Below are 13964 nucleotides of genomic sequence, written 5' to 3'. Positions count from 1 at the left end.
AGTCCAAATTTGATGTGTTAATAATGAAGAAATCCTATTAAGTTTCACAAATTTGCAACTGCAGCTATGGCTTAACAAGCTTTTATGTAAGACTCTACGATAATGAACTGTAGTAACTCCATATTACCTTTGTGAGCTGGAACGACCAGCCGCACATTTTGAGCCTCGCTCCCCTCAGTTATCCTTTAAATATGATCAGTGTGGATTCTCGTGGATTAAAGGAGGAATGAAAGCTGTCCGAGCAGCATGTGGGAGAGTACAAAAAGGGGGAAATAGCTTTTACCATCTTTTAAACCATGATACTCTAATGGAGTAGTAGTGTTACTATGAAAGAACTAAAACATGCCAAGGTATATGTACTGGTTATGCGTTCACTATTATAATGGCGCTCAACTCAATGGCGTTTTTAGGGTTTAATCTGAGGTCAGGTGTTTCGCTCAGATATAAATGCTTTCCACTGATACTCATAAAACATCCCCGCAGTAATGTGAAGAGCAGGCTAACAGGCTGCGGTCCGAGCAGCAGCCTAAATGTCAAAGTTTGTTCAGTTTGTGTAGTTCAACAGTTTCTCCTCCTCATTCTTTCTCTTTCAGCTTCCAGCGTTGATCTACTTTCCAATAGCTTCAGTATGACTCACGAAGCATATCTAAACACTCAGCAGTTGTTAGAGAGCGGTGTGACATCGCTGCTCCGTCCTTCAGCGTCTTCGCTCTCCTCCACGGGCTTCGCTGGCCCCTCCTCCTGTCGGGTCTCCGCCGAGCGAGCGGAGGAGACTCACCGCTCGTTCCCCGACGGAGGTTCACAACCAGGGTCACTGCTTAAAGCAGTCAGTGATCAGGAGGACTGTACTTTAAAATCGTTTTTGCTTTTTGGGGTTTTCTGCAGCACGTCATCTTAAAGTTTCGGTTTTAACAGTGTCGTTAAAATGGGACACAGGAGCCCCCCTGCAGGAGAGGAGGTAAGGATATCTGCATTTGACTGCAGTGCTTCAAGCAGACGTTTATGAAACCTTGCTTCAGCGCTATGTGCATCATTCAGCAGAGCCTCAAAGTCATGCATGGGGGATGAAAGTGCTGAAAGTAAAGTTGACCTTTGACAGATTATGACTGACATCTCAGGCGAGCCTTTTCACCAGAAAGTGAGCAGCTGGGTTTTTCTGTACTCTTTTCATTGTTCTGTCATCATAGTGACTTTACAGGCAGCTGCTGTGACGGATAATCCCGCAGATGAAGATGGATCTTCCCTCTCAGTTCGTCCTAAACACTCTGCTGGTGCTGATTATTGTTCCTCTTGCCACTTGTGGCTTCTGCCCCCGACTTTGCTCCTGCCCTCAGCCCACCGAGCTCCACTGCACCTTCCGCTCCCTTCTCACCATCCCAGCAGCTATACCCAAACACGTGAAACACATGAACCTGGGGTCAGTCGCTCTGGCATCCGTAGCATTGATTTAGCATGGTTATTAAACTGTCAGTGACTGGATTAAACACTTAATGCAGTGAAATGCTTTATGTAAAGACCGAGGCTTAGGAAGTGCATGAGTTGGTTTCATGTCTGTTATCCTCTCCACTCTGGGTTTGTTATTTAAGGTTCAACAGAATTAATAACATCACTGACAAATCACTGATGGGTCTGAGGAAGCTGGAGATGCTCATGCTTCATGGGAATGACTTTCACCAGCTACCTGATGGAGCGTTCACGGAGCTCAGTTCACTTCAGGTGCAATGACCTAAATCAATAAATGGTGGCAGGGGGATTGTTGTTTGAGCAAAACAGTGAATTTTAATGATGAATCCATATTAGTCTGAGCCTTTCATAATCTCTCATATGGTATATCATATGATTATGAGTGTATACATAAAGCCTATATCTCCTAAAATGCTCGGTTTTAATACAATAATAACTATTTTACTAATGTGCAAAAGAGTCAGCACATATTACTGATTAATTCAACACGAGCACTTAAATGAGATTGTGCAAATATCTTAGATTTATCCACACAGTCTAGTTTTAGGAATAAACAAGCAAAAGATATCTGAACCTGGGCCAAACTGTGAATCGAAATTTACAAAAGACATCCAACTTTAATAATCATTTTATCTGCTGGACAAATTCCTGATTCTTCCTAAGAATTTGTAAGATATGAAGTAAAAATTGTGTAATTTTAAATCCCAAATTTCTCCCTGAAATGTTAATGAAACAAAGCACTGACATACAAACTGTATGATGTACATGTGCCTTGATGCTGAACCTTGATGTCTGGTTCATGTATGTCTCAATGCAGCAGAAACTAGAAGTACTCTAATATGATGAGCAATAGAGACTTTCTCTGTTCTCCCTGCTCACTGATGTAGATGCTGAAGATGAGCTACAACAAACTGAAGGAGATCAGCAGGCACGCTCTCCACGGTCTGTGGTCTGTGGCCAGGTTACACCTGGATCACAACCAGCTGGAGTACATCCATCCAGACGCCTTCCAGGGCCTCACTTCTCTCTGGCTGCTGCAGCTGGAGGGCAACCAGCTTCAGCAGCTGCACCCAGACACCTTCACCACCTTCACTGTGAAGAGCCATTTTCATGTCTCAACTCTGAGGCACCTCTACCTGTCAGACAATGATCTGGTGACACTTCCTTCCAGGCTGGTAGGGACCATGCCCCAGTTGGAGAGCCTGTACCTCCATAGAAACCCTTGGATCTGTGACTGCAGCATGAGGCGGCTCCATGACTGGAATAAAAAGTTTCCAGGTGGTATTTTTAATATGTACGCTGCAATTATGTTTAGAGCTTTCTTTTTGTGATGGTTAAAGTAAACTAAGACTCAAAATGCATAAAATATTCAAAGAGACGTGATGATCTGATTTTATAACGCTCATGCTCTGTTCTTTGCCCAGGTGTTGTAAAATGTAAAAAGGATAGGACCCTTCCTAGTGGCCAGCTGTGTCCCATGTGCTCGTCTCCCAGACACCTCCAGAGAAAGGACCTCTTTGATGTGGAGAACCTGGTCTGCAGAAGCCCCGTCATCACCTTTCCTCACAGGATGTCCACACCTAAGGATGTTGAGAGTGAGGTTTTGACCACAGAGGATTTCATAGAACCATTTGGAAATCTCTCGTTTGGCCTATCTGATGAACATGGGAATGAACTGGATCTGATGTGTAATATTAGCAAGTCTAATGAACTTACCAAGATCAGCTGGCAGCAGAGCAGTCAGCCTCAGCTGACCAACATCACAGTGGCGGTAGATCTGGACTGTCCAGTTAATAGAGAAAAATATGAAAAACTGTGGAGGCTCATAGCATACTACAGCAGTGTGCCAGCACATTTACAGAGGGAAATTATTCTAAGCAAAGACCTTCATCAAACCCATATGTACAGACAGGACTCTGAGAAAGATGCCCTGTACTACACAGGTCTCAAAGTTAATATAACAGCCCAACCACCATGGCTGCTGCAAACATCTGTGAACCTTCAGCTGAACCGGCTTCAGTCGTCAGCCAGGATGGCAAAATTGAGTATGAGCACAGAGCTCTCAGAGATGGTGGAGACGGAGGAGGTGCAAAGACAGAAGAGGTCATGGGTCACGATTGAGTCAACAAACACCAGTCATAAAGTCTTCAGTGCTATCCTAGGAAAGCAAACTCGAATGAACTGCAGCGTGCACAGTTCAGGTCAACCAGTTATTCGCTGGATGCTGCCAGATGGCTCCAAAGTGGAGGCACCGTACTCAAGTCCAGGCAACAGACTGTCTGTGTCCCGCGGTGGAACGTTGATTATTAAGGCTGTCCGCCCCACAGACGCAGGAAGTTACTACTGTATCGCCAGGGCTCACGAAGACTTTGCTGTCTTGCCGTTCTATCTGACAGTGCAGGAATCCTCCAGCCCTCCCCCGAGGAACGAAACATCAATCAAACCTAGGGAGGTATTTGTAGGCAAACCTATTTCCCTGCATTGCACTGCATCTGCCTCCCCCGATGCTGAAATTAACTGGATTCTGCCAAACAGCAGCATCGTGAGTTTCCAAGCCAACTCATCCAGAGCTTTAGTCTATTCCAATGGCACTCTACATATTCCACAGTCCAAGTTATTAGACAGTGGTTATTATAAATGCGTTGCCATGAATCAACATGGTGTGGATACACTGGCCACAAAACTCGCTGTTATCAGGCACAACTTCAGGAAGTTTCCAGCAACACCTCAGTCAGCTTCAGGAGTCAACACTCAAATTAAAATCCCCACAGAAGACACAGAAGAAGCATCAGGGGACACTGAAGGCACTCAGGGTGGGGCTCCAGTGAGCCACCTGGAGCCTTTGAGAAGGAGAACTCCAGGAGGTGTGGTCCCGAGCAGGAGGGGCATTCACCCGTCCAGGCACTTCTGGCGGAAGCCCCCAGTGCTTCAGCAACCAAGAGGATCGCGTGTTGTAGACAGGAAGAATCCTACTGACAACACAAGGAGGATTAATATATCGAAAGGTAAAATAGATCCACAGAAATGGGCTCATATTTTGGCCAAGATTAGAGATAGAAAGGCTCAAAATGCTGTGACACCAGTCCCAACTCAGCACACAACAGAGGGGAAAGCTGCAGAGGGGACAACGCAGTCAAATGAAGCTACTAAAGGATCAGCAGACAGTGTGACTGAGCAGGCACGGCAGGGTTTTTTCAGGACGCTGCACACTCCTGTACACAATCCGCTGTTCAAAACTGATAAACAAAATGTACAAGACCAGGCCACACAACGTGTGACATCTAACAGCAACATTATAGACAACGCACACAGCATGCAAGCTACAACAGCACAGACATCCAACGATGCGGTCTTAGACCTACACACAAGTTCAAACAGTGTGTTTTCCCCACAGACCACATCTGTTCCACTGTATGCTGTCACGTTCTGGCAGTCGCTCACAAACACAGATGTTAATGAGGATAAAACAGCTGATTGGTCCAAGGAATCACAGAGGCATGTCAATACAGATAGACTAAAGGTTATTGCCAGTTCGAGGAATGATAACGAACCCTTTTTGAAAAGGATCCTTTCAGTAAATCCAAACAAATCAGCGAAAAGCAAAGAAGAAAAATATCCTAGTGAGCCTGTCATAAAATCTGATGATTTGCAGTCTGTAGCAAGGGCATCTCCAACAACTGGCTCTGAAGGCTCTGAATCCCCTCCACGCCTCCAACAACATAATTCCAGGCGAAGGAATGGGAGTCAGAGGAGGAGGCCAAACAGAAGGAAACAAAAGCTTGTGAAATCTGTCCCGTCTATGGCCATCACACCTGCCAAAGCTGTCCCAGCAACTGTCAAGACCACTCCCTCCACACTGCTAAAAATAGCTTCCTCAGAAGTTACAGCAACCAATCCCAGTACCACTGTTCCATTCACTGGCAGCCAAGAAGCGTCATCAGGAAAACTGAGTCATAAAGAAAGCACAGCCTCCAGGCACGACCACGAGGCAGCCACTAAACCCTCCTCCCCACCAGCTTCTCTCCTCCAAACAAAGGACAGCCATCTGCCATTATTAAAAAGCACGTTAGCGGCACCATCGCTTCCAGCAACTTTTCCAGAAGTGGGTGATACAAAGACAACCTCTCAAGCAGCCTTTGGAGTTTCAGGCTGTCCACTAGAGCACTTCAGTGCACCAACACCAGCCACTTTGCAGAGGCTTATAAACACGCCTGCTCCACCTATTAGGCTTCCTGAGGAGACACAAAGGTCAAGTGTTATGGGTGACCTTGGACCTCTGCCAAGCTCTGACAGCTTGTTGGTGGGTTTTTACGCCACCAACACTGAACAACTGCAGAGCAATGGGGAGGAGAGCCAACTGGGCCAGCAGTACACAACTAATGAAGGGATGCTGTTGAATGAGAGTGGGGAGGGGTTTTTGGCACCGCTGTCCCCATCCTCCACGCCTTTGATCGACCAAGTAATCAAGACAACCTCTGGGTACACTCCCAGTGACTTGACTGTGACACCAAGCACACTTTCCAAGGATTATTTGGAGACAGCTCTGGGTGTTACACAGACTTCTGCAGTACCTGAAAATTCACATTATACTTCTAGTCAAAGTAAACCCTCAAAGGTAGCTCAGAATCTTAAAGAAGCTCTAAATGAAAATGTTTTTCCTTCTACTGCTAGTACCTTTAAAGCAAAACCTACCTCTCCTGCCACTCCGAGGCTTGATCCTATAATGCGTGTCAAAGTGACAGTGGATACCACACTTCCCAAAATATCTTCCACAGAAGCCAAGATGGACTCTTCACTGAGGACCAGCATGCAGGAGACTCCCTGGATCAGAGTCGGCCATAATGAAGACCAACAAATAAACCCCATCATTAACATATCAGAGCCACGGAAAGAATTAAACTTCCAGCCCACAACCCAGTCGGCAGACCACAAACCAACTAGCACACGTCTGACGGGCAGACAGATCGTCTTACAGTCGGTCACCTCTGCTCCGACTGCTACAGTCCAAACGAATCCGCATAGAGAGACACTGTTAACAAGTACTCACAATGTGTCCAGGAAGCACCAGGTACCTACACAAGGATCTGTTCCAAGAGGAAAGCCAAGGATAACTAAGACTCATTTCCAGACGTTCACTGTTAAAGCTGAAACAGATGCTCAACTTCCCTGTGAGACCGAAGGTGACCCAAAGCCCTTCCTGTCATGGACCAAAGCTCTTAGTGGTATGTATGACTCAACCTCATTCATTCTTTTTTCCATACATTTTCAGAGCCATCATACGAAAACAGAAAACATATCATTTATTTATTCAAATGGAAACATCCAAAAATATTTTGATGTTGTGAAATGTTAACCAGAGCAAAATGTAACTACCTGCAGACTTATATAAATATAGCTTGCAAAGATGTTTTATTAGAAATATTGGCACATAGTATATCAAATAGCAGATTATCAGCAACATTTGCAAGCATATCAGTATGTTCAGACATTCCTTAATACTGTAGATGTGTTTCCATATAACCTCCATGACTGACGATGCTATGATGTAGATGATGCACTTGTAAGATTATGGTTATAGTCTTGAATTTTGTAACATTTTTATAATCTATGTTACTTACTTACTTTATTATGATATGAGTTTTTAAAAGGGCCTTTAGCCTGCTCACAATTAAAAGTAACTATTTTGCTCTTATATGGTACGGGGTTTTTTCCACGGTTGGCAATCACACTAAAATATTTGCATTTTTCAATAAGTCCTCTCATTTATTGTATTTTTGTACACTATGTAAATGTGACATCAATTTCTCTTGCGCTAAATATTTTATACTCTCAATTATTTTCATCTTAAATTTTATTCTGTGTTTGAGAAAAGACAATTTGTGTCTGTCCACTTTTGCAGCGGCGAATATTCCTCAGAACACCAGGGTCCAGAGGTTTGAGGTCCACCAAAATGGTACATTAATCATCAGGAGCACACAGCTCACAGACGGAGGCCAATACCTGTGCACAGCGCAGAACCAGTACGGCACGGACACAATGCTGGTCAACCTTGTGGTCTTGTCTCAGCCTCCGCGGGTCCTGCATCCTCAGCACAGAGAAATGACTGTGCATCTAGGTGACAAAGTCAGTGTGGAATGCAAAGTGGAAGGGCATCCTGCGCCCCGGGTCACATGGGTACTCCCTAACTACGTCCATGTAGCTGCTGGTTCCGTTTCTGTTCCATCTCAGCAGCACGTAGTTGTTGGAAATAACGGGATCCTCCAGATCAGCCAGGCCCGCTATACAGACAGAGGGATTTATAAGTGCATTGGCAGCAGTGCAGCTGGAACTGACTCTGTTTCAGTACGTCTTCATGTCCGAGCATTGCCACCCGTGATTCAGCAGTCACATCATGAGACTGCCACCATTTCAGAAGGCAGCCCTGCCTACATCCACTGCACTGCTACAGGTTCCCCTCCATCTGTTATTCGCTGGTTTACACCTGATGGTGCACAGCTCACTGCATCCCTAGACACTGGACAGAACCTAATTGTTTTCCCCAATGGGACTCTCTACATACAGCGTGTGGGCAAAAGAGATGCTGGGAGATACGAGTGCTCAGCCAGTAACACAGTGGCATCCAGCAGGAGAACTGTGATCCTGAACATAAGGAAGAATCTGTCCTCTGCCAAGGCCAGTATCACCTTATCATCACCCCAAAGAACAGATGTCATCTATGGGAGTAGTTTGTTACTAAACTGTGTGGCAACAGGACAGCCAGAGCCCCGAATCCTCTGGAGGACACCTTCTAAGAAGCTAGTAGATGCTCAGTACAGGTGAAACGTAAATCTTGTAATGAAACAAAATGCTCAAACTAAGTGTTGTCATTAGAAATCATTCAAAGCAATCTTAATTATTAATCATATGCATCAACTTTGGTTGTTTGTTTTTTGCAGTTTTGACAGGAGAATCAAAGTGTTTCCCAATGGCAGCATTAGCCTTCATCCAGTGACTGACAAGGACAGTGGCGATTACTTATGTGTGGCTCGTAACAAGATGGGCGACGACCATGTGCTGCTGCGGGTACACGTGCTGAGCAGACCAGCCAAGATCGAACAGAAGCAGCAAAGATCCAGTCAGGAGGTTTTGTACGGTGGGGACCTGACGGTGGACTGTGTGGCTTCTGGCCTCCCCAACCCGGAGATCAGCTGGGTTCTGCCGGATGGCACCATGGTTAACCCAGTCAAACAGAGCGATGGTGTCTCTGAGGGGCGCAGTCGCAGGTACGAGCTGTTTTAACTTCTACAAAGTGCTCCCGGTGTCTAACACAGGGGGAAAACACCTTCACCAGCCAGCATTTGTGCTGTCTGATCCAAGTTCTTCTGTGTAGATGGAAGTTTAACCATTTTTAACCCTGGAGAACCCATGGGGTCAGATCCGACCCCATGGGTTCTCCAGGGTTAATGAAGTTCTATTCTATGGTGATGCTTTGTTTATCAGAAGGATCTGTGAGTGTGGGAACCTAGTCACTAGAGAAATGACTGAACATCCATCTTCCTTTAACTGTTTCATGAACTTCTGGGCATTATTACAGAAAACCGAGCTAACCTTCTTTCTGTCTCTGTGCTTTCCCTTTTGCTGCAAGAACTCGACTTAACTGTAACTTAAACAATTCTGCCACCATGGGGTCAAGAGCAGCTACAGAGCACGTAAATGAATTATTTAAAAGTACAATATTGCTCCAATAAATTGTATCCATTTAAACAAAAATGACTAAAAACATAGCTTTGCTAGTTTGCCTTATGAAAAGTCTGCAACTACCCCATAAATATGTTGAAAGGTGTCTTATGTCATTGGTCTCATTTCATTAAAACTAGACTCCCTTGGAAACGATTAGTCGAGTCTCTAGTGCACCATACCACCTGAAGTTTAATGACTCTTCTATTGAGCATTGGTAAAATATGTATTTCTTTTTGACATATTTTGGCTTAAACAAAACATAAAAAGATTCACAAAGCATCAAAACTAGAAGTGGCTTTAAAAAATCGATTTCCCAGTTCAAACCGATTTTAATTTGAATAATGCGTTAAATCGATTCATTACCCTGAATCAATTTTTAAATATAAATGTATTTTGCCAGAAATGCCAGAGTCTCCGCTCAAAGCTCACTAAACTATTTCAACAACCACCAAAAAGCTAAAACAGCAAACGAGAGCAGGTAAACAGATTCCACACAAAGATATAAACACAGAGCGTGGATCGTTCACCCGACCGCACGTAAACAGGCACGCCGTCGGTGCTGAAGGCCGACGTCTCACAGATTCTGATGCTGCAGGTTTTGTCTCTCCATCCAAAATTCACTGAACCAGCAGCAAAAGAAGATCCAAACTAATCTTCATGTTTGATAAACATCGTTAATTCCCTCTGACTTTGGCTGTTTTGCTTCCACCACAACATAATCACACTTCCTGCACAGCTTTTTCTCTCTCAGTGAACTTCAAGAACAGTTTACCATCCTAGAGAAATCCTAGAGTATTTAAAAGTAGAATGGGAGGCAGAGCCTTCAGTTTTCAGGCCCCTCTTCTGTGGAACCAGCTTCCAGTTTGGATTCAGGAGACAGACACTATCTCTACTTTCAAGATTAGGCTTCAAACTTTCCTTTTTGCTAAAGCATATAGTTAGGGCTGGACCAGGTGACCCTGAATCCTCCCTTAGTTATGCTGCAATAGACGTAGGCTGCCGGGGATTCCAATGATGCACTGGGAGTTTCTACTCCACTCACTATGTATTAACAGACCTCTCTGCATTGAATCATATCTGTTATTAACCTCTGTCTCTCTTCCACAGCATGTCTTTATCCTGTCTTCCTTCTCTCACCCCAACCAATCACAGCAGATGGCCCCGCCCCTCCCTGAGCCTGGTTCTGCTGGAGGTTTCTTCCTGTTAAAAGGGAGTTTTTCCTTCCCACTGTCGCCAAAGTGCTGCTCATAGGGGGTCATATGATTGTCGTGTTTTTCTCTGTATCTATTCTTGTAGGGGTCTACTGTGCAATATAAAGCACCTTGAGGCGACTGTTGTTGTCATTTGGCGCTATAGAAATTAACTGAAATTTAATTAAATTAACAGATTTCAGTCAGACTGAAACATCAGGTGTAATCACTAGTTATTTTTCCTTTGGTAAGAAAAGAACTTCATGTGACATGAATATGTGAAGTTTAAATTTAAATAATGTAATTATATATGTTGTATTAATTTAATACATTCTCTTTGTTGCCAACCAATGAATCCAGTCATGAAAGTGTAACAGTGAGTAACCATTTCTTATCCTTCTCTTCTGGAACTACATGTAGGTATGTGGTGTTTGACAATGGGACACTTTACTTCAACAATGTTCGCATGCCAGAACAAGGTGACTACACATGTTACGCGGAAAACCAACATAGCAAAGATGAGATGAAGGTCAGAGTCAAGATCAAAGCTGCACCCTCCCCACCGAAAATTCAAAATAAAGACCCACAGACTGTCAGCGTTTTCTATGGCAACGAAGCTACACTGAGATGTAATGCCAAAGGTGAACCAGCGCCAGTCATCACATGGTTATCCCCTTTAAACAAAGTGATTTCCCCCGCATTAGACAAATACCAGGTTCTGGATGATGGGACATTGGTAGTTCAAAAGATCCAAGGTTTTGATAAAGGTAACTACACATGCATAGCTAGAAACAATGCAGGACAGGACCGTGAAGTTACCAGACTCGAAGTCTTGATAACACCTCCAGTGATCAGTGGGTTAAGAGGAACTTTGAATGCTATCAAAGTAACCGCAGTTCAGAATCAGCAAAAGCTGCTGGACTGCAATGTACATGGAAACCCCAGCCCTCGAATCACTTGGCTTCTGCCAGGAAATTTGACCCTTTCTGCTCCATATTACAGCAATAGAGTGGTAGTTCATCAGAATGGTACCTTGGAAATCCATTCACCCAAGGAGACAGACTCGGGGCAGCTGGTTTGTATTGCTCGTAATGAAGGAGGAGAGGTCAGGTTGGTGGTCAACTTGGATGTGAAGACAGTTGATGAGGGGCCACAAATTAGACCTCCCAAAGCAAATGTTCAGTCACTGAGTGTAGGCAATGCTGTGGCTTTGAATTGCTCCTTTGAGGGCTCAATACTACTGCCTGTCACCTGGATCCTGCCCAGTGGTACACCTTTGCGTAGTGGTGCTCGGTTCTCCAAGTTTTTCCACCAGCCTGGTGGCTTGCTGATCATCAGCAACCCCTCTATGGCTGAGGCTGGTATGTACCGCTGTCTGATACATAATTCAAGGGGGCTTGTGGAGCATACTGTTACACTGACCCCAGGAAAAAAACCAGAGATCAACAGCAGATATAATTCCCCTGTCAGTGTCATGAATGGGGAAAACCTTTGGCTTCACTGTCAAACCACTGGTGAAGCACTCAGACTAGCATGGACTCTGCCCAGTGGAGTCGTCCTCAGCAGACCACAGAGAGCTGGGCGATACACCATACAGCCCAATGGAACCCTTGCCATTCAACAAGTGTCAGTCCATGATCGGGGTCCCTACGTTTGCCGAGCTAGTAATGAATATGGCAGCTCCTTGCTCTCCACTGTGGTAAATGTAATAGCATACCCACCTCAAATTACTAACGGCCCTCCCTCTGTGACTTATGCTAAACGTGGAGTTGCTGTTCAGTTAAACTGTGTAGCAACTGGCATCCCTAAAGTTGAGGTAGCATGGGAAACACCTGACAAAATTCGTCTGGCTGCCAATGCAAAGCCAAAGCTCTTTGAAAACAAGTACCTCCTTCCGCAAGGTTCCCTCATCATCCAGAATCCAACACAAAGAGATGCTGGCATCTACCGATGCACAGCCAGAAACGCCATTGGCTTGGACTCTAAAGCTACAGTTCTCAACGTGTTCTAAAATGTCACCGTTCCTCTTCGTCTGTTGCTGCCCAAACAACTGCCTGATTAAAAGGAAGCGTTTAATCACCACATGTAGTAATAACTTCAGTTATAATGATGAGTTGATTAAAACCTGCAGTGATGCTTTGAGTGTTTGCTCTTTAGAGGCCGTTAGTTGAAGACACCGTGTGCCAGTTTACAGTTTTCTCCATTTTGCAAACCTCCCATTTCAAGCATGTAGGAAATATATGCAGTTTTTTTGGGGTTTTTTGAGGACCAATTCACAACAACGATTTCCTCAGGCCACTTTACATTGTGAGGTAATTAGCCTACACAACTGGAAAGAGAAAGCAACAGTAATTGTCTTCTGCTGGCACTTCACACTATCAAGCAGAATAGCTGTGTTCACCTGCTATGTGCAAGACAAATACTGTAATAAAGATAGACTTAAATAATATAGAACATCGTTGTTTCAAGTGACTCAGGGACGTGGAGCGTGCATGCCAGCATGCAAAACACAAAATGACTCTTTTATTCAGTAAAGAAGTGAAGATGATGTTGATTCGTTTTAGTATAAGATGCTTATCTTATCAAGGATGTGCAATGCTTTAATTTATTTTTCTAAACTTTTGTAATATAATTGTTAATCGGAAATCTACATTTGTATTCAAACTAAATATGTGGACAGCGATTTTGTTTTGCTGGCTTGTGATTACCTCAGCTGCTTATGATGCTGCCGGGGTGCGATGTGCAGGTTATGACAGATGGATCACGCCTAACCACAATCGTGTACATGAGACTGGTGCTAAATGAACAACATTGGAATAATTAGCATTTACGCCAATGACTGCCAAACTGTTCAGCATGTTAAAATGTAGCCTGGCGGGACAAAGCTGTGCAAAGAGTTACTCTGCAGACCCGGCCTTAAACTATCCGGCTTTGGCTCTATCAGCTCCACTCAAAGTTAATCACGCCAAAACATTTTATCCTTTGGCTGATCTCCAGTTGATCAGTGAGCATATATTCCCAGCTGTATGTGTACCTTTTCTTCAGTGGAACAGTTATTTCTGACAAGGACAGATGATGTCAGCCTGTAAAGAATTGCTAAACAGCTCATTTAATTGTGAAATACTTTTGAACTTAATAAAATTGACTGAGAATATATGTAATTTTGTTGTTGTTGTATTTTTATTTAAAGAAGCTGAAACTGCTGGCATCCTGTGCTTTTCATAAGAAAGGCCCAACCTGAATATTTCCATGTTTTTGTACCTTGGTGCAGATTTTTCAATAACTCACAGCAACGTGGAGCATCTTTGAATCTGCTTCTGCAGAGTGCTGACACTGTACTACGTTCTCATATGTAAATAATTTGTGTCTGTCAGACTGTGATGCGTAGCAGTTTTCCTTATTTGAATATAAAATTCCTCCACATTTCCACTAAGCTAAAAAACAAAACCTTTATTTCTGCTGAGGTTGGAAAGCGAACAAATTGAAAAAGTGATGACTCAAGAATGTTTTGCCACTCTGCTAAAAATGTTTGTAGTATTTTCTTGGAAATATAACTTTCTAACTCTAAATAAATAATTCAAGAGTGCACTT

General features: G+C 43.9%; 1 protein-coding gene across 1 annotated transcript; it reads left to right on the top strand.

The window, feature by feature from the left end:
* Nucleotides 1-725: 725 nt before the first annotated feature.
* Nucleotides 726-13513, top strand: mxra5a (matrix-remodelling associated 5a). The gene is made up of 8 exons (XM_005747091.1): nucleotides 726-958; nucleotides 1188-1417; nucleotides 1587-1716; nucleotides 2352-2742; nucleotides 2889-6686; nucleotides 7364-8279; nucleotides 8400-8726; nucleotides 10794-13513. The coding sequence occupies exons 2-8, from the start codon at nucleotides 1227-1229 to the stop codon at nucleotides 12382-12384; spliced, it is 7344 nt and encodes a 2447-aa protein (XP_005747148.1). The 5' UTR covers nucleotides 726-958; nucleotides 1188-1226; the 3' UTR covers nucleotides 12385-13513.
* Nucleotides 13514-13964: the final 451 nt, after the last annotated feature.

This window comes from Pundamilia nyererei, unplaced genomic scaffold, assembly GCF_000239375.1.
Source record: "Pundamilia nyererei isolate P.nyererei 1_Seehausen unplaced genomic scaffold, PunNye1.0 scaffold00188, whole genome shotgun sequence".
NCBI classification, from domain to species: domain Eukaryota; kingdom Metazoa; phylum Chordata; class Actinopteri; order Cichliformes; family Cichlidae; genus Pundamilia; species Pundamilia nyererei.
This window is presented reverse-complemented; position numbering and strand designations above follow the sequence as displayed.

Bases quoted from the DNA above. Each gene is read 5' to 3' on its own strand.
- mxra5a (XM_005747091.1), top strand. From the start codon at position 1,227: ATGAAGATGGATCTTCCCTCTCAGTTCGTCCTAAACACTCTGCTGGTG. The intron at 6,687-7,363 runs GTATGTATGACT...CCACTTTTGCAG, and splicing joins ATGGACCAAAGCTCTTAGTG to CGGCGAATATTCCTCAGAAC. The intron at 8,727-10,793 runs GTACGAGCTGTT...AACTACATGTAG, and splicing joins TCTGAGGGGCGCAGTCGCAG to GTATGTGGTGTTTGACAATG.